The 19,904-nt window shown below is 42.3% G+C and overlaps 1 protein-coding gene across 17 annotated transcripts in view; it reads left to right on the top strand.

The window, feature by feature from the left end:
- Positions 1–19,904, top strand: part of PTPRS (protein tyrosine phosphatase receptor type S) — a 744,226-nt gene that overhangs the window by 579,582 nt on the left and 144,740 nt on the right. For all 17 annotated transcript variants that reach the window (XM_073594561.1, XM_073594552.1, XM_073594489.1 and 14 more), the window contains 2 exons: positions 3,051–3,148; positions 6,077–6,200. In XM_073594561.1, the coding sequence (XP_073450662.1) occupies positions 3,051–3,148; positions 6,077–6,200 (222 nt within the window). The remainder of the gene's footprint in view (positions 1–3,050; positions 3,149–6,076; positions 6,201–19,904) is intronic.

The raw sequence follows: 19,904 nt of genomic DNA, 5'->3' as shown, positions 1-19,904 counted from the left end.
CTTCATTAATATTGTGATATTTAACGCACAGCTCATCGAAGGTGGCTGCATGACTGTGGTGCAGCTGATATATGTCACCTTGTATTTTCAAAGCCCTTAATTGCATATACCTGTAAAACATATTGCCATCTTTCAATAGCTCTCCACATATTGTTAATAAATTGCATCACCTGTGAGATAAGCCAGTTTACTTTTATTTTTTATAAGTCCTAAATGTCATATTGCTAAAGACCTTTTTTATCGCCTATAAATATTGAGATGTTGTCAGAGTGTTCCTTTAATAGAATCTGCAAAATATTTAAACTTTTAAAGGGTTAGTTCTCTCCCCTGATACAGTAGCTCTGAGCTCAGCATTTGAGAGCTCACTCCTGTGACTCCTGGAGTTGAGCACTAATGACTAGGCCTCACTTAGCAATGTCCTGGGAGTATTCAAGTTAAGGCATTATGCAATATAAGTCAGAGCTGCAGATAATAACTACAGATATTATATATAATATTATCTACAGACACCCCCTATCTGCATAGGCAGTTTTTGTAAAGGTGAACTATCCTTTCAACTGTAATAAAACTGTTCAATTCTAGGTGTACATCAATTACATGACCACTGAACACAACTTTTTTCAGGATCACCTGCAAAACTGTAAACCATTGTTTTAAAGTTTCTGCATTGTGTTTATGGTATATGTAATATCTTCATGTGCTGTGTATGCTTTGTGTGTATTTGTGTGTCACTTCAGGGTTCGTATTGGGGGGAAAAGGAAGTAATCTCATCCAGATCCTTATTTAAAACTAAGAAATACATTAAAAATCCTGCAGTCTTCTGCAGTGAGAGTGAGAGTGAGACTCCCTTTAAGATTAATAAATAAGAACTTGCAACTTGCCAGAGTCCATGAGAGACATTAGAATACTGTTTTGTTTTTTGTTTTTTTGTTATTTAATGAATATTGAAGTTAAACAGGGATTCTTTCCAATTTACTTTGGTGCTAAAGAAAATTATTATTGTGTGCCTACCACAAATTTGAGGGTCACATTTGAAGTCCTTAAAAGCTAGTTAGTTATTCAAAACTGTGAATGTGTATTTATTCTCATACTATACTGTGTACATGTGGCCCATTGTGCTTTAGACCTCAAATCCAGTCAGGAGCACAGCAGGCTACCCACTGAGTGCCAGTGGCTCCTCCTGACCCCAGTCAGTTCAGTACTGGCCATGTGATAGTCCATGCTCTGCACTAAGCCAAAGAACTAAACCAGCTCCTGGGCTTCTGCTACGGAGCACTCCACCAACAAACCTTTCTTGGGAGGACAAAAAGTGAGCAGAGAAGAGCTGCTAAAAAAAGAGGTCACGTTGAACTTTGGAAGGCACTGTTGTGGACTTGAGATAAACACATTATCGTATTAATAAGCGTCATGTCAGTCAATTGTTATCACAGGTCTATGATAAATTTTAGGCGTCCACCTCACTGTGCCTTCTCAGCTTGTCATGTAATTCATTTTAAGTAGGCGAGGATTATTTCATGATATTGTGTGGTATGAAGTGACGTTTATATACTTTTGATCGATAAAGTCACCATACATGTTATAGTCTAACTACAATCTTTGTAAATCAATGTTAGATTTACCAAAACTATGTAATAGGTGGACCTAAAACATTACAATCAATACAGTATGTATCCAATCTGGCAGGCCCCTGCAATACATTGTGATGTGATCTGAGTATAATGTGTGTGGTGAGCTTTAAAATGTTCTATAGTCACCACCCAAATCTTTAGACCCAAAGGCTGTGTGCAGTGACAGGGCTCATAGTGCTTACAAGGCAGCCATATCTTGCCATTGATATTACCTCTTTTAAAATTCAACAGCTATGGATTTATTAATATACATTTTTCCCATTCTCTAATGTTTGGGATTTCTCATTGGCTGAGTCTGTGTGAATACATTTTAGACTGTGTGAATAAATTATTGGCATGTCAGTGTACAACAGTAATATACAGTAATTAAAAGAAAAAATGTAATCAGTCAAAAAGCATTTCTCCCCAATAAATATTTTATAACTTTCTAGCAGTTCCCAGGCTGAGAGGCAGCAGCAGGGGGCTTGTCTCTGTGAGAAATCATTGCATAATCCCTAGGCATGCATTTTAGGCTAGAAATTGATACTTAAATTGGATGATGCCTAGACAAAGATGGTATGCTCCCATTCCTTCCTAAGGGGGCATGTTAGGAATGTTTGTATATAGAGAAAGCTTGTTAACAATAAATGCACCTCTATATGTTACAAGATACCAGCAGTTAATGTTGTGAAATAGCATGCCTCTTTTTCACTTTTACAAGTCTGATTAGGGTATTTTATTACGTTATTAAGTAATAACATTTTGCAATAATGAGGCTTAAACCTGCTTTTCATGGCTAAAATTTTGGCAGATTTCTGCTGAATTGGCTGAAATTCAAGCCTTATGTGTACTTGTCAGTATGACAACCCTCACTTGAAAAATGAAAGCTGGGTGGAAAATTGTGGCCAAACAGTGACTGCATCCAATTAGATGCAGTCACTGTCTGGGTATTCAAGGAGCAACAGATGCCAGCAGGGGAAATAGCCAGCAGGGGAAATGCCTCCATCCCTGCTGTTTATTGTGAATGGAGGAATCTGTGAGCCGAACAAGAGAAATCTCTACTGTCATGACTAGCCATAATTTCAATGTGTAACCATCTTGGCGAACCCATTCCACCATTGTATCCATTATAGTACATCTAGGATTCACATGTATGTCTTTCATTGACACTTCTTTGATAATTTTTGGTGCTTTTGTAGAAAAATCCTTGCATAAATATTTTTTTATTCTATTTGTCCCTTTCAAAAGGCTTAATTACAGAATATGATGAATATGGCCCATTGCTGGGATATGCAGGTCTCATTTATATTCTAACTTTTAGGATAAAAAGATTTTACTTTTAACTGGTTCTAATACCTGTCCTTCTACTGCAGATCTCACTTTCAAAGCCTTTTGCTGACCTCCTTTTTATTTTGTAAACTAAGTGTTTTTCCTTTCCTTAAGGCATGCTTAATCACCCACCAATACCGATTGCTGAGCTCTCTGACCACACAGAACACTTAAAAGCCAATGACAACCTAAAATTATCTCAGGAATATGAGGTAAGAATTTGAGTCCATAAACAGTTCTTTACACAGCATTTTATTTATGATGGAAGACTTATATGCCAGAGAATGTTTGTTGTTTAAAAATTATATACTGCTTATCCATTAGACTGAAGTTCTTTAACCACTTCAGCCCCGGAAGAATTTACCCCCTTCCTGACCAGAGCACTTTTTGCGTTTCGGCACTGCGTCGCTTTAACTGACAATTGCGCGGTTGTTACCTGGCTGTCAGGGCTTATAACTCTCCCTTGCTCTATTCAAAATGAAAAAGATTTGCCTATAGTTCTACTTTAACCACTTAAGCCCCGGACCATTTGGCTGGCCAAATCTTTAACTGACAATTGCGCGGTTGTGCGACGTGGCTCCCAAACAAAATTGCCGTCCTTTTTTTCCACAAATAGAGCTTTCTTTTGGTGGTATTTGATCACCTCTGCGCTTTTTTTTTTTTTTTTTTTTTTGTGCTATGAACAAAAAAGAGAGACCATTTTTAAAAGAATGCATTATTTTTTACTTTTTGCTATAATAAATATCCCCCAAAAATATATAAAAAAACAATTTTTTCCTCAGTTTAGGCCGATAAGTATTCTTCTACATATTTTTGGTAAAAAAAATCGCAATAAGCGATTATTGATCGGTTTGCGCAAAAGTTATAGCGTCTACAAAATAGGGGATAGTTTTATGGCATTTTTATAACTTTTTTTTTTTAAATGGCAGTGATCAGCGATTTTTATTGTGACTGCGACATTATGGCGGACACATCGGACATTTTTGACACATTTTTGGGACCATTGGCATTTATACAGCAATCAGTGCTATACAAATGTACTGATTCCTGTGTAAATGACACTGGCAGTGAAGGGGTTAACCACTAGGTGGCAGTGTAGAGGTTAAGTGTGTCCTAGGGGTGTGTTTCTAACTGTGAGGGGCATGGCTGTGTGTGACACGTCACTGATCTCTGCTCCGATGACAGGGAGCAGAGATCAGTGACACTGTCACTAGGCAGAACGGGGAGATGCTTGTTTACATTAGGAATTTTTCCAACGCCTATGCCACGAACACTAACAATTAAGGCAGTGCTGAAGGTGAAAGGTCCAACCTAGTACTAGGTGTACCTGACAAAGTGCCCGTGAGTTTATAATGTATAGGAATTGTTTTACTTGCCAAAGGATATGTAAATATGTGCAGCCACACCTAAAATCTAGACATCCAGTCAGGAAGAACATTTAGATCCATGACTCTCACTGGAGCAGCAGAACATAGTGAAGAACGGCGTTTGGATGACGTCATGATCCATTCAGACTCATTCATTCAGAAAATACAAAGCTGCTTATGAATGGCTGGGCAGTGCTCTGCCCAATTCAATTTTGTTCTGGGTGCCAGGACACAGCTGGGCTACAAACAGTTTATACAGGGCATCCAGCGCACTCCTGTTAATGTAGAAAATAGTTTGTTTGGGCCAACATGGCCCAAATCTAGTTCAAGCAACATTAAAGTGGAAGTAAACTCTAATTCAATAGTTTTCCCCATGTAAAGCAGCCTAGAGTAACTTACATGTGAATGTCTTTCATATTGCTCCAATGTGCGCCCTTTAGAACAGATCGCCAATGTTTACTTCAATGACGTCACCGGCACATGCCTCCCATTTATGGCATGCTTTGTGGGCTGTCAGTCTATTCCTCTTGTGCAGTGCCTGCATCATCAGCGGGTAATCTTGCAAGGTTTTCCTGATGCACCCCATGTGACTTGCTACGTCACAGGGGATGTAACATCGGCGCTCAGCATCAACAGAGCGCAAAGGTCCACTGCACATGCGCGAGACACAGAGGAAGGGCGGAAGTATGCTGAGAGCAGGAAGCAGACAGGAGCTAAAATGGGGCAGGCTTCAGCTGAGATACATATAAACAAAACTACACTGGAAAAGAAGCAATGGGCATGGTAGGTGGATAAATCAGATTGCAATGTGTTTTAAAAGGTATAAATTGGTGGCACTATAGTTGGGAATGATTTGTGCACTGGAGTTTACTACCGTTTTAAAAAGTGCAGATGAGTTTATAGGCTAGTTATGGTATTTACTCTAGCTGCCTTTAAATATTTGTTTTATTTAATGCGGACACAGCTACAGTATTGGTATATTTGGTATCTGAACAAAGTTCTTTGACGCTTATCCCTATTTGGGTAGAGAGGGGGAAAACGTCTGTTAGGCTTTAATTTCTGCTTGTGTCCCTATCCCTCCTCTTCAGAGAAGCCTATTCTGCCCACACCTAACAACTGTACTTTTATTTTCTCCATCAGCTCATCCCCCACAGCTATTACCATTTGTATCACTTGACCCTCGCTCCTAGATTGTAAGCTCTAATGAAGCAGGGTCCTCTGATTCCTCCTGTATTTAATAATTTTCTAACTGTTCTGTCTGCCCTCACGTTTTAAAGCGCTGCGCAAACTGTTGCCGATATATAAATCCTGTATAATAATAATTTCCTTTCAATGTGAGGACAGAAAGTGATGGTAAATTTTTAGTGTACTGTGGAAGGATTAGAACTTCTGGCACAGTTTTTATTGCGGTCTATGCTTTCCTGTCTGGGGATGCCTGTACCTCCAATTCCTTATAGAGTTATTGGTGTCACAGGCAGACATAAAAACCTGACAGAAATTGTATCTGTTCTCCGCTATCCAAAATTTTTCATTTTGTGTAAGTCTGTAGAATTTTCTAATATTTGACTGTGTTCTAATATCTGTCTTCAGCTACAATATAAATATGTATAAATATGAGATTAGCTTTATTTTTGAAGATTTTTAAAACACATTGTTTAGCTTTTGAAATCACCTCTACCAAACTACAGTTCTGTTTGGACAATGTTATTTAATATATTCATAAATCGTATATGGCATTATTTTCCACTACTTGATGTTAAACTCTCTTTTCAGTCAATTGATCCTGGACAGCAGTTTACATGGGAGCACTCCAACCTTGAAGTCAACAAACCCAAAAATCGTTATGCTAATGTTATTGCCTATGATCACTCTCGGGTTATCCTTATGCCTGTTGAAGGTAAATAATTGTGCAATACAAGAATTTTAATTGAAATAATAAGACTTCTTATTTAAAATTTGTTTTGTATATATAGAATATAATATTCACATATGTCACAATATAAAAACTTGTAAGACTATATTGTATGAAATAAGAAATTATATTTGGCTTTCTGCAAAGTTTAGAAGAAATAACATGGCATACCAAAACATAAAATACAAAGGGAACTTAGTGTACAAGATCTTCCCAATGTGTTGCCGAACTTCTTCTGCAAGTCAACAATTTACCTCTTGTTAACTGTCAGCAGTTATCTCAATTAAAGGAGGCTCTACTAAAATCAGACAGGAAAAACACTCTGCGCTCATGTTCAGGGAAGGGGTCCCGAGGATGCAATGTTCTTGACCCTCACAATAATATAGAGATTAAAATGGGGATGGAGGAATACAGTATGAGAACAGTTTAAAAACAAGAGGAGAAAACTGAAATCTCCAGTGTAAGATCAGCAGTAATGTCTCTCCATAGGTATATGTACAGTTGTGCTTATAAGTTTACATATCCTGGCAGAATTTATGATTTCTTGGCCATTTTTCAGAGAATATGAATGATAACACAAAAATATTTCTTTCACTCGTGGTTAGTGTTTGGCTGAAGCCATTTATTATCAATAAACTGTGTTTACTCTTTTTAAATGATAATGGCAACAGAAACTACCCAAATGACCCTGATCAAAAGTTACATACCCCGGTTCTTAATACCGTGTATTGCCCCCTTTAACATCAATGACAGCTTGAAGTCTTTTGTGGTATTTGTGGATGAGGTTCTTTATCTTCTCAGATGGTAAAGCTGCCCATTCCTCTTGGCAAAAAGCCTCCAGTTCCTGTAAATTCTTGGGCTGTCTTGCATGAACTGCATTTTTGAGATCTCTCCAGAGTGGCTCAATGATATTGAGGTCAGGAGACTGAGATGGCCACTCCAGAACCTTCACTTTATTCTGCTGTAGCCAATGACAGGGTCATCTTGGCCTTGTTTTGGATCATTGTCATGTTGGAATGTCCAAGTACATCCCATGCGCAGCTTCCTGGCTGATGAATGCAAATGTTCCTCCAGTATTTTTTGATAACATGCTGCATTCATCTTGCCATCAATTTTGACCAAATTCCCTGTGCCTTTGTAGCTCACACATCCCCAAAACATCAGCGATCCACCTCCATACCTTTTATCATAGGCCTTGTTGACTCCTCTCTAAATGTAGCGTTTATGGTTCTGGCCAAAAAGCAAACCGCAACACACCAAATTGCCCCATGAGCTACTTTGCCGCATTTGTTGCGCATAGGGCATTGAAATCAATGGGCTGCCCTATGTGTGTCAGGGGAAAAAAGGTGCCAAAAAACGTGCGTCCCCACTAGATGTGAATGGGGCCTAAAAGTGAAATGGAATTTCCACTTACGCAATAAGGAGGATCTCTGTGGACTCTGGATTATAAGCGCTGGCTGTCAAAGGTCACAGGTATCAGCCCCCCCCCTCTGGTGCCAAATGTGGCACCAGAGGGGGGAAGGAGACAAATGAGCGGAAGTTCCACTTTTGGGTGAAACTCCGCTTTAAAATGTTCTGTCAGGGAAGTAGAGAGAGATCTGCTGTTCCTAGTAATCAGGAACAGCAATCTCTCTCTATTCTCTGTCAGTACACTGCCCCACAGTTAGAAACGACTCCCTAGGGAACACTTAACCCCTTGATCGCCCCCTAGTGTTAACCCCCTTCCCTGCCAGTGACATTTATACAGTAATCAGTGGCTATTTATAGCACTGATCTCTGTATAAATGTCAATGGTCCCAAAAAAGTGTCAAAAGTGTCCGATCTGTCTGCTGCAATCCCACTAAAAATCGAAGATCACCGCCATTACTAGTAAAAATAAATAAAAATAATAAAGAATGCCATAAATCTATTCCCTATTTTGTAGACACTATAACTTATGTTTAAACGCTTATTGCGATATTTTTTTTTACCTAAACTGATGAAGAAATTTAGTTTTCCTGACGCCAACATGGGAGCATACATATGATATAGCTCCGCCCCTATATCCACCCACAGGACCTGATTAGCTCTATAAAAGTCTGACTGAGAGCTACCTTCCCCATTCTGCTTTTTGTCCTTAAAGATCAACACCTACAGACGGTTACACTCAGGATAAGCTCTTTCCTGCCGACTACGTTGGAGTCCGTCTGGGTTCAAGCCTCTCCCAGCACTCAGTCCCACATCTTAGGCTGCTAAACGCACACACAGCAAGATGGGGGGCCCCTTCTGGTGGTCTTTTGGGGCCGAGGTGTTCTCTAATCAGAGATGATATCCCTCTTGTGGTATGCATGCTGCGGGGTCTGGATCCAGCAGCTGGGACTGCATCTCTCCTATGGAACTTCTTTTCTTTTTCTTGCTCTCATGTCTCTAAAGACCTCATACACACTATGCAGCTTTTGTTGTCTGATTTCCTTTACATTTGCTGGGACCATGTAGTGCAGGGGCCTGCCTGATTGCATACAAATTGAGGCTCTTAAGGTTTGACCTCATATTGTGTGGTTTTGGTAAATCTGAGTGAAAAAATCTGCAGAGCATTGTATGATGTGAAGCCAGCTTAAAAGTGTCTTTTTGTGTGGATGGGCGTTGGCTTCCCTCCAATTGTACTAGCCCTTTTTTGATTAGAACAGAGGCTGGGGAGGACTGAGTGTCTCTCACAGGTGCTCTATTTAAAGGGCACAGATGGCCAGGTAATGGATGCGATTTAGGCATCCAGAGAAACAGCATCTCATTCTGAGGAACAGTCAGTGACCGGTAAGTCTTGCTTTTCTAGTAATGGGGATAAAAGGGAGGGGGAGCAAGGAAGAATGTATTACTAGGGGATGGGGGGGGGGGGTTTCTCCCAGATTTAATTTGTTTAAATTTGCTTCTCTTTGCCCAAAAAAAAGGGGGGGCTATATATGGATTTCTTTTTCTTTTTCTTTTCCCTTATTTCTCTCTGTTGCCATGCAGTCCCCCTTGTACCTTTCGGTTCTTCCGTCAGCATGAGCCTAACACCACATAACCAAGACCACTGCAATACCAGGTAAGGGCCAACGTTGGGTAAGTAAGAAGATGCGGGAAAAAGAGTGCGTTATGCTCTGACGAGCGTGCCTTCTTGTCTATTGCAGCCCCAGCCACTCACACTCCCACTCTAGGAGGTCCAGAGGCCCTCTGGATCGTCAGGATTTTACCAGGGCGGAAAGTGACTCCTCCAGTCCTGGCAGACCCCAGTACAAAGGGCGCAAATGTACACTTAAGAGAAAGCACACAGCTTCAACTCCGAGGGCTCAGCGCCCAAAAGGCAAATGTTGGTCATGTGGAGATGACCCTATGCCAGGAAAGCTAATTTGCAGCAACTGCTTCAGGCAGCTTGCCAGAGACCAGGAGTATGAGAGTCAGCAGGTGTCAACCTTGCTCAAGAAAGTAGTCTGCGACTCCCTGGCAGAATTTTCCTGTCATCTAGGACAACCAGGGACAGAAGCAGACGAACAGAGTGTGGGCCCTGCACCGGGTCTAAACCAAGCCATTCAACCCTCTCTAACTAGAGGGGTATCAGGCACTTCAGGGACGACTCCGGCCCAGCGGATTAGGCGGGCTGATTCCCCAGAGCAAGTATTACAGCAAACCTTCCAGGCAGAGGGAGAAGATACTGCCTCCTCCTCGGCACAGGATCCTGAAGGTTCAGGCTTTTATTTTGCAATGATACCACCATTTATTGAGGCAGTAAAAGCTGCACTGGAATGGGAGGATCTGGAACCTCCTCCAAAGAAGGAGAAAACTTATTATCACACACCATACAATCTGATTTTAAATTTCGTGGCAGTCGCTGTACAACACGCATTAGGTGCCGTATCCTTTCAGGGCACCCCAAATGCGATGCGATTCTGCTGTGATTGTCACATATATCTTCCAGGCTGTCAGAAATAGGAAGCAGATCGCCTATCCAAACAATTCGAGGATCCCAACGAATGGTCCCTTCACCCCGACGTGTTCAAACTGAGTGGGGGTGTTCGCAACTGGATCTTTTTGCCTCATCAACCAACTGCAAGGTGCGCCGATTCCTCTCATGCTACCCTCATCCATTAGCGGAGGGGACGGACGCCTTGACGCATTCTTGGGTTGTGCAACTGGCCTATGCCTTTCCTCCAATTTCTTTAATCCTGAAATTCCTGAGGAGATTGTTGACAGAGAATTTGACAGTCATCACAGTATTACCTTACTGGCCTCTCAGATCATGGTTCTCTCTGGCAATGGATCTCAGCGTGTGCCCACCGATCACTCTGCCGGTGACTCCTCATCTCCTGTCGCAAGGAGATATCCTACATCCACAACCATCATGACTGGCCTTAGCAGCCTGGAGATTGAAAGGCAGGGGTTACAAGAGTTAGGATGTTCTCCAGAGGTTATTAGAACTTTACAGAGTTCCAGAAAGGGGTCAACCAATGCCATCTACTCCAGAATATGAAATAGGTTCACAAGCTTTGCAGCCGGATGTCAGTTTGACCCTAGTGACCCAAATGTATCTCAAATCCTGTCTTTCCTGCAATCCGGATTGGATTTGGGGCTCAGCCTAAGTTTACTTAATGTGCAAATTTCAGCCATCTCGGCTTTTACCCAAAAGAAATGGGCAGCAAACCTGCTGGTGGAGGACTTAATGAGAGCAGTACTTAGACTACGCCCTCCCAAGAGAAATAGGTTCCCTCAGTGGGACCTGGCAGTAGTCCTCAATTTTCTAGCAAATCCTCTTTGTGCTCCGACAAAAGACTGTTCATTATGGGATATCACCTTAAAAACGGCTTTCCTATAGCCATAACTTCAGGGAAAGGGTGTCGGAACTCCCAAGGATTGGGGGCAGCCGAACCCTATTCCATGTTCTTCCCAGACAGGGTTGTGCTGAGACCATTGGATCATTTTGTCCCAAAAGTGGCATCAATATTTCAACTCTCCAGTGAATGGGTGCTTCCAGCTCTCCCAGCGGAATCAGATGCTGATCTGCACGAGTTGGACATTCCAAAAGTCCTCAAAGCCTATCTCCAGGCTACTTCTACATTCAAATTTAAATTTAAATGTATCCCCACAAGATGGCGTTGTGGATACAGATAGGTATGAGTATGCCAACGTCCCAAATATATTGCAAATTTTGCAATATATTTACTTCTATATTCAGACATTCTGACAGACTTTTCATCATACCTACCAGAAAATTTAAAGGGAAAGAGGCCTTGGCCAGAACCATCTCGGCCTGGATAATAAAAAGTATTTACCGGGCATATAGAGCGGCCAGGAAGGATGCGGAGGTGGTTAGAGCTCACTCAACCAAGGCGATGTAGTCTTCTTCTTGGGCGGCATAGGCAAGAGTGTCTCTGGAAACAGTCTGCAAAGCGGCTAGCTGGTCATTACATCATACGTTCTTAAAACACTACAGGGTGGATCCAGCAGCTCTTACTACAGTAGAGTTTAGGAGGAAAACTATCCAAGATTCTTTGTCTATTGTCAAATAAAGACTAGGTTTGCAGCATTAAACCCTCCCTCTCAAAAGCTCATTATGTATCATATGTATGCTGCCATGTTGGCGTCAGGAAAATGGAAAATAGTATCAAATATTTACCGTAATTTTCCTCTTCTGACGCCAATACATGGCAGCATACGAACCCTCCCTCTGATCTTTGTGCTTTATACGGAGAATGGGGGAGGTAGCTTTCAGTCAGACTTTTATAGAGGTAAACAGGTCCTGTGGGTGGATATAGGGGCGGGGCTATATCATATGTATGCTACCATGTATTGGCGTCAGGAAAGGAAAATTACGGTAAGTATTTGATACAGTTTTCCATTTTACTTTTTTTGGGGGGATATTTATTATAGCAAAAAGTAAAAAATGTTTATTTTTTTTCAAAATTGTCGGTCTTTTTTTGTTTATAGTGCACAAAATAAAAACCGCAGAGGTGATCAAATACACCAAAAGAAAGCTCTATTTGTGGGAAAAAAGGACATCAATTTTGTTTGGGTACAGCTTCACACGACTGCACAATTGTCAGTTAAAGCGACGTAGTGCCGTATCGCAAAAAATGGCCTGGGGGCAAGTCTTCCAGTCCTTAAGTGGTTAAAAGACTAAAAAGAAAATAAATGTGGCCCATGTCAAAAGGTAAGGAAAAAAAAAAGCTGTAAAGAATTAGAAAAGGGCATTAAAAAATATAAAACGAAGGAACACTGTCATCATTTGAAAGGCTGCACAAATTAAAACCAAACAACAGGTTACAAAAGAGGATAGGATAAAACCCCCAAAAATTCTTAAAGCATATTATTAGCAAAAAGGCAAATATATTAAAGAGGTGTTCCAGCCCACAACCAAAAAATTTTAGGTCAGCAGCTACAAATACTGTTTATTATTAATACATTACTTATTAGGGCACTTACTTGTCCAGGGATCCTGTCCTCACCCAAGCCGATTCTTGAGTTGGTTTTCGGTGCTAGCATCGCCATCTTGGGTAAGGGAAACCGGCACTGAAGCCGTGCGGCTTCACAGCCGGTTTCCTACTGTGCATGCGTGAATCGCACTGCACTTTCTCAATGGGCCAGCTGCAGCAAGGCCTGGAGGCAGGAAGTGGGAGCGGGTGCCTGTTAAAATCCGCTACCCCCCCCATCCCCCACAAGGTGCCAAATGTGGCAACGGAGGGGGGGAGGAGGCAGACAAGCGAAGCTTATACTTTTAGGTGGAGCTCCGCTTTAAATACCTTCTTCGGCTCTGTGTATACAAAGGAAAATGGGAGATCTCAAGTTCATATTGGGGATAGTATTGACACAGCCCCAAATGAACCCCAATGGCATAAAACTGATGTGGTCCATAAACATTCAGAAAAAATAAAGGTTAATTAAGCACCTGGACTAGATTGCTTAACCACTTGCTTACTGGGTACTTAAACCCCCCTCCTGCCCAGACCAATTTTCAGCTTTCAGCGCTGTCGCACTTTGAATGACAATTGCGCGGTCATACAACACTGTACCCAAATGAAATTTTTATCATTTTTTTTCCCACAAATAGAGCTTTCTTTTGGTGGTATTTAATCACAGCTGGGATTTTTATTTTTTGCTAAACAAACAAAAAAAGATGGAAAATTTTGAAAAAAAAATCATGTTTCATAGTTTGTTATAAAATTTTGCAAACAGGTAATATTTCTCCTTCATTGATATGTGCTGATGAGGCGGCACTGGTGGGCACTAATAGGCTGCACTGATGGGCACGGATAGGCACAGTTAAGGCGGCACTGATAGGCACAGTTAAGGCGGCACTGATAGGCACAGTTAAGGCGGCACTGATGGGGACAGATAAGGCGGTACTGATGGGCACAGATAAGGTGGCACTGATGGGCACTGATGGGTGGCACGGATAGGTGGCACTGATGGGCACTGATAGGTACCACTGATGGGGGGCACTGATGGGCGGCACTGATGGGCACTTATGGGCGGCACTGATGGGCACTTATGGGCACTGGTAGGTGACACTGATGGGCACTGATAGGTGGCACTGATGTGCAGCACTGTTGTTGCACTGATGTGGGCGCTGATGGGTGGCACTGTGGGCACTGATGGGTACTGGTAGGCGGCACTGCTGCCTATTGCTGTGTCACTGGCAGGGGGCAGATGATCGCCGTGATCGGGACTGATGTCCCTCTCATGGCCGCCGGTGATTGGGTTTTTTTTTTCCTCCTCAAGCTGTCAGCGCGAGGAGGAAAAATAGACGATTACCGGCTCTGTTTACATCACATGATCAGCTGTCATTGGCTGACAGCTGATCATGTGGTAAGGGGTCGGGACCGACCCCTTACTCTGATCTGTGATCAGGCGAGTCTCATAGACTCGCTGATCACCGCGCGCCCTGCAGGGGGCGCGCAGGCCACTCGTGCACGGAACAACGTCAGTAGACTCATCACTCATACTCATGTAGATCCGCGCTGTTGCTGTCATTTGGCAATAGCGCGGATCTGAAGAGGTTAAACCCACGTGTCCTTAACCACCTCAATACAGGGCAATTTTCAGCTCTCAGCGCTGTCAGAGTTTGAATGACAATTGCATGGTCATGCTACACTGTAACCACGTAACATTTTTTATCATTTTCCTCACACAAATAGAGCTTTCTTTTTGTAGTATTTAATCACTTCTGGGTTTTTTATTTTTTCCTAAAAAATAAAAAAAACAAAAGTTTTGAAAAAAAAATGTTTTCTTAGTTTCTATCAGTAAATTTTGTAAATATGTAACTTTTCTCCTTCACTGATGGGCGCTGATGAGGCAGCACTGATGGGCACTGATGAGGTGGCACTTATGAGCACTGATGAGGCGGCACTTATGGGCACTGATTAGGTGGCACTGATGAGGAGGCACAAACATGCCGCACTTATGGGCACTGATATGTGGCACTGGTGGGCACTGACATGCGGCACTGGTGAACACTGATGGCCATTGATGGGCAGCAGTGATGGGCATTGATGGGCAGCACTGATAGTCAGCACTGACTGGCATCACTAATGGCCACTGATTGCTGCCACTTGTGGGCACTGATTGCTGGCAGTGGTGGGCACTTATTGCTGGCATTTGTGGGCACTTAATTGTAATCAGGGCACTGATGATCAGTGCCCTGATTATATACCTAGACGTCCTCTGTGAGGAGATGCCGCTGACTGGCTCCCCTCTCCTCACACTCTGTCAATGGTGGGTTCCGAGTGAAGGCAGGAGAGCGGTGATGCGGGGCGGGAGCGGTGAGAGATGATGTCATTTCTCTGCTCCCCGCCGCACCTCCGACATTGAGGCTGACAGAACACTGGCTGTGAGGGCAGAAGAACGGTGATGCGGGGGGCGGAGAGAGATGATGTCATCTCTGTTTGCCTGCCCGCTTCTCTCATCCACCCGGCTCTTATATGCCGGCCGCCCGGCTGTCTCATGCCGCCTGCCCAGCCCTTATATGCCAGCCGCCCGGCTTTCTCATGCTGGCCGTCCAGGTGTCTCATGCCGGGCCGCCCAGGTGTCTCTTGCCGGCCGCCTGCACCCGCGGCCGGGCTGCAGAAAGGCCACGGTCCGGTAGTTGATGACCCCTGCTGTAGATTTCAGGTTTAAAAGTACAATTTCTATGTTTGCAGATGACACCAAGATATGTAGTGAAATAACATTCTTACAAGATGTCTCCAACTTGCAAGCAGACCTTAGTGCACTGTTTAATTGGACAGCAATGTGGCAAATAAGGTTTAATGTTGATAAGTGTAAAGTTAGGCACTTGTAGGCATCATACATTTAAGGTGGAGTACAACTGGTAGAGTCAGCGGTTGAGAAGAATCTGGGTGTTCTGTTAGACCATAGACTTTAAGGAGAAGTTTGGGATTTATAAAAAAAAATTAACCTTCATACTCGCCGCTATGCTGCAGCATTCTGTGCATAGAAGGGCAACCAAACTGATAAGAGGCATGGAGGAGCTCAGCTATGAGGAAAGATTAACGGAACTGAATTTATTCTCTCCTGAGAAATGACGATTAATCACTTCACCTCCGGAAGATTCAGCCCCCTTCAAGATCAGCTAATTTTTTGCGATACGGCACTGAGTTATTGTATGCGTTATTTTAACTGACAATTGCGCGGTCATGCAACATTGTACCTAAATAAAATTTATGTCCTTTTTTCCCACAAATGGAGCTTTCTTTTGGTGGTATTTGATCACCTGTGTTTTTTTTTTGTTTGTTTTTTTGCGCTAGAAACAAAGAGAGACAGACAATTATGAAAAAAAAAAACAATAAATATATATATATGTATAATTTTTTATTTATTTTTTTTTACTTTCTGCTATAACCTATCCAATAATTTTTTTTTTTTTTCCTCATAAATTTAGGCCAATTTGTATTCTGCTACATATATACTAGTAATGGCGGCGATTAGCGACTTATAGCGGGACTGTGATATAGCAGCAGACATTCTGACACTAACTGACACTTTTGACACTTTTTGGACCGTGACACTAATACAATGATTAGTGCTGTATAAACCTGAATCACCCCTAAGGAAAGGACACAAAGAGATGAAAAATGGCGCTACCCCCCTAAATGTGGGCTTGAGGTGAATGCTCACACCCCCTCTAATGCAGGGCAGTAGACCCTAAACCACAATGTGAAAAGTGATAAACAATAAGCAAACAAACCATACAATCAAAATGATTAAGAAATGCTAACAAGACATATGGGGTCAGTGGTGATGACCATACAAATAAACATCAACTACAGTGCAAAAAACATGAATATAAACTAATGCATACCAGACACTATCTAGTATAACATAAAAAGCAGGTGAAAGGAGTAATGTGTAAATGACTACAATGACTACTAGTAACACCCCGTGATAAGTGAAGTCCGGTATCGTGATACCCAAAAAAAAAACCCAGGGACACAAACTCCATCCCTTCCCTCCTGTCAGAATGGCGATCTGACTTTTTTACATAGGCAGATCGCAGTTCTATCTCTCTGCCTGATGATCGGTGGGTGGCAGAGGACATTGGGTACCCTGCACCCACCAATCCACTTCTCCTGTGTATAATCATAGTGGAAGCGAGTCGCTGGGGGCACACATGCGTGCCTCCTACCTGGAAGTGTTGGATCACAATTTTATATACACGCGCACAGGTGCCACCCTTTAGCAGGGTGGTTAAGGGGGGATATGATCACCATGTACAGATACATTCTGTAAGTGGTCCATATAGTTAACTTGGGGTAGAGTTATTCACATTAAAGAGGAACTGCAGTCTGCTCACATAATTTGTATTAAAAACAGCTTTGCCATTCTGAAGCTTCCCTCCAACCACTTTTCATATTATTGTATTTATACTGTGATTCTCTACTTGCCAAATTTGCTGCAGAAATCTCCCTTCACTGAGTCTTGCTGCAACCGTTTTAACTGTGGGCAGCTGAAGCTACTGCCTGTTCACTTTCTGGATTACACAGACACACAGAGGCACTCCTCCAGCTCTGCAGCCCTGCAGCACTCATTGGTATTCTTATGACTTGCCCCCCCTCCCATCCTGGCAAACTCTCACAAGAGTGAGAGAGGAAGAGCTGTGCATGATGTTATAAGCCCAGGCCTTTTTACCAGACGAGAAACAGGGCTGTATAAGGTATTTACTGGCAGAAAAAAATGTTTTACTATCCAAAGTTAAAACAAGGACAGAAGATTTATTAGATGGAAAGTTGAAAAAATTACTGAAGTTCACTTTAAGGTCATCACAGAAGAGAAGGGAGGACTCTGTCTGGAGGAACAGAGCTTTAACCTCCGCATATGGATCTGTTTTGTTACAGTAATGCCGCGTACACACAGTCGGAATTTCCAACAACAAATGTTCGATGTGAGCTTGTTGTCGGAAATTCCCACCGTGTGTAGGCTTCATTGAACATTTCCGACAACAAAAATTTGAGAGCTGGTTATCAAATTTTCCGACAACAAAATCCGTTGTCGGAAATTCCCATCGTGTGTACACAATTTCGGTGCATAAAATTGAACACAAAATTGGCTATTGAACTTCATTTTTCTCGGCTCGTCGTATGCGTTGTACGTCACCGCATTCTTGACTTTCGGAATTTCCGACAACATTTGTGCGACCGTGTGTATGCAAGACAAGTTTGTGCCAACATCCGTCGGAAATAAATCTAGGATTTTGTTGTCGGAATGTCCGATCGTGTGTACGCTGCATAAGAGCCGTGAAAATGGGCTTCCACAAGAACTAGTGGCTAGATTATTTCCTAAATACACAAAATATAACTGGATGTTAACATTTACAGTGGTGACAGAAAGTATTCAGACCCCCTTACATTTTTCACTCTTTGTTATATTGCAGCCATTTGCTAAAATCATTTAAGTTCATTTTTTTCCTCATTAATGTACACACAGCACCCCATATTGACAGAAAAACACAGAATTGTTGACATTTTTGCAGATTTATTAAAAAAGAAAAACTGAAATATCACATGGTCCTAAGTATTCAGACCCTTTGCTGTGACACTCATATATTTAACTCAGGTGTCCATTTCTTCTGATCATCCTTGAGATGGTACTACACATTCGAGTCCAGCTGTGTTTGATTATACTGATTGGACTTGATTAGGAAAGCCACACACCTGTCTATATAAGACCTTACAGCTCACAGTGAATGTCAGAGCAAATGAGAATCATGAGGTCAAAGGAACTGTCTCAAGCTCAGAGACAGAATTTTGGCAAGGCAGAGATCTGGCCAAGGTTACGAAAAAAAATTTCTGCTGCACTTAAGGTTCCTAAGAGCACAGTGGCCTCCATAATCCTTAAATGGAAGACTTTTGGGACGACCAGAACCCTTCCTAGAGCTGGCCAAACTGAGCTAACGGGGGAGAAGAGCCTTGGTGAGAGAGGTAAAGAAGAACCCAAAGATCACTGTGGCTGAGTTCCAGAGATGCAGTCGGGAGATGGGCCTCTCCTCAGTGCAAGACACATGAAAGACCGCATGGAGTTTGCAAAAAAAAAAACACCTGAAGGACTCCAAGATGGTGAGAAATAAAATTCTTTGGTCTAATGAGACCAAGATAGAACTTTTTGGCCTTAATTCTAAGCGGTATGTGTGGAGAAAACCAGGCACTGCTCATCACCTATCCAATGCAGTCCCAACAGTGAAGCATGGTGGTGGCAGCATCGTGCTGTGGGGGTGTTTTTCAGCTGCAGGGACAGGATGACTGGTTGCAATTGAGGGAAAGATGAATGCGGCCAAGTACAGGGATATCCTGGACGAAAACCTTCTCTAGAGTGCTCAGGACCTCAGACTGGGCCGAAGGTTTACCTTCCAACAAGACAATGACCCTAAGCACATAGCTAAAATAATGAAGGAGGGGCTTCACAACAACTCTGTGACTGTTCTTGAATGGCCCAGCCAGAGCCCTGACTTAAACCCAATTGAGCATCTCTGGAGAGAACTAAAAATGGCTGTCCACCAACGTTTACCATCCAACCTGACAGAACTGGAGAGGATCTGCAAGGAGGAATAGCAGAGGATCCCCAAATCCAGGTGTGAAAAACTTGTTGCATCTTTCCCAAAAAGACTCATGGCTGTATTAGATCAAAAGAGTGCTTCTACTAAGTACTGAGCAAAGGGTCTGAATACTTAGGACCATGTGATATATCAGTTTTTCTGTCAATATGGGGTGCTGTGTGTACATTAATGAGGAAAAAAAATAAACTTAAATTATTTTAGCAAATGGCTGCAATATAACAAAGAGTGAAAAATGTAAGGGCGTCTGAATACTTTCCGTCCCCACTGTATATGTAATAACACCAGGGATTGATCCAGGGAATATCTGATTGCCTTCTGGAGAATCAGGAAAGAATTTATTTTTCCTCTGCTGGAGCAAATTGGGCCATGCTTCATGGGGTTTTTTTGCCTTCCCCTGGATCTTCTATGGCTATAGGATTCTGTATGTGGAGGTTTTCCATTTATCTATTCTGTTTATTCAGGTTTTTTTTCTGTTGCTTGAACTGGATGGACTTTTTTTTTCCAACCTGACTGTGTCAATGGACATTGGGCTTGTGCCAGTTGCATTGGTTTAACATCGGTTTAAGACAAATCTAAGGTGTTGACTGTTTTCTGACCTGCATCTGACCGGTTTAGGCAGGTTTTGCATTCCCATA

Source organism: Aquarana catesbeiana, linkage group LG01, assembly GCF_042186555.1.
Source record: "Aquarana catesbeiana isolate 2022-GZ linkage group LG01, ASM4218655v1, whole genome shotgun sequence".
Lineage (NCBI taxonomy): Eukaryota > Metazoa > Chordata > Amphibia > Anura > Ranidae > Aquarana > Aquarana catesbeiana.
Note: the sequence above shows the minus strand (reverse complement) of the source record. Positions and strands in the feature narration are given on the sequence as shown.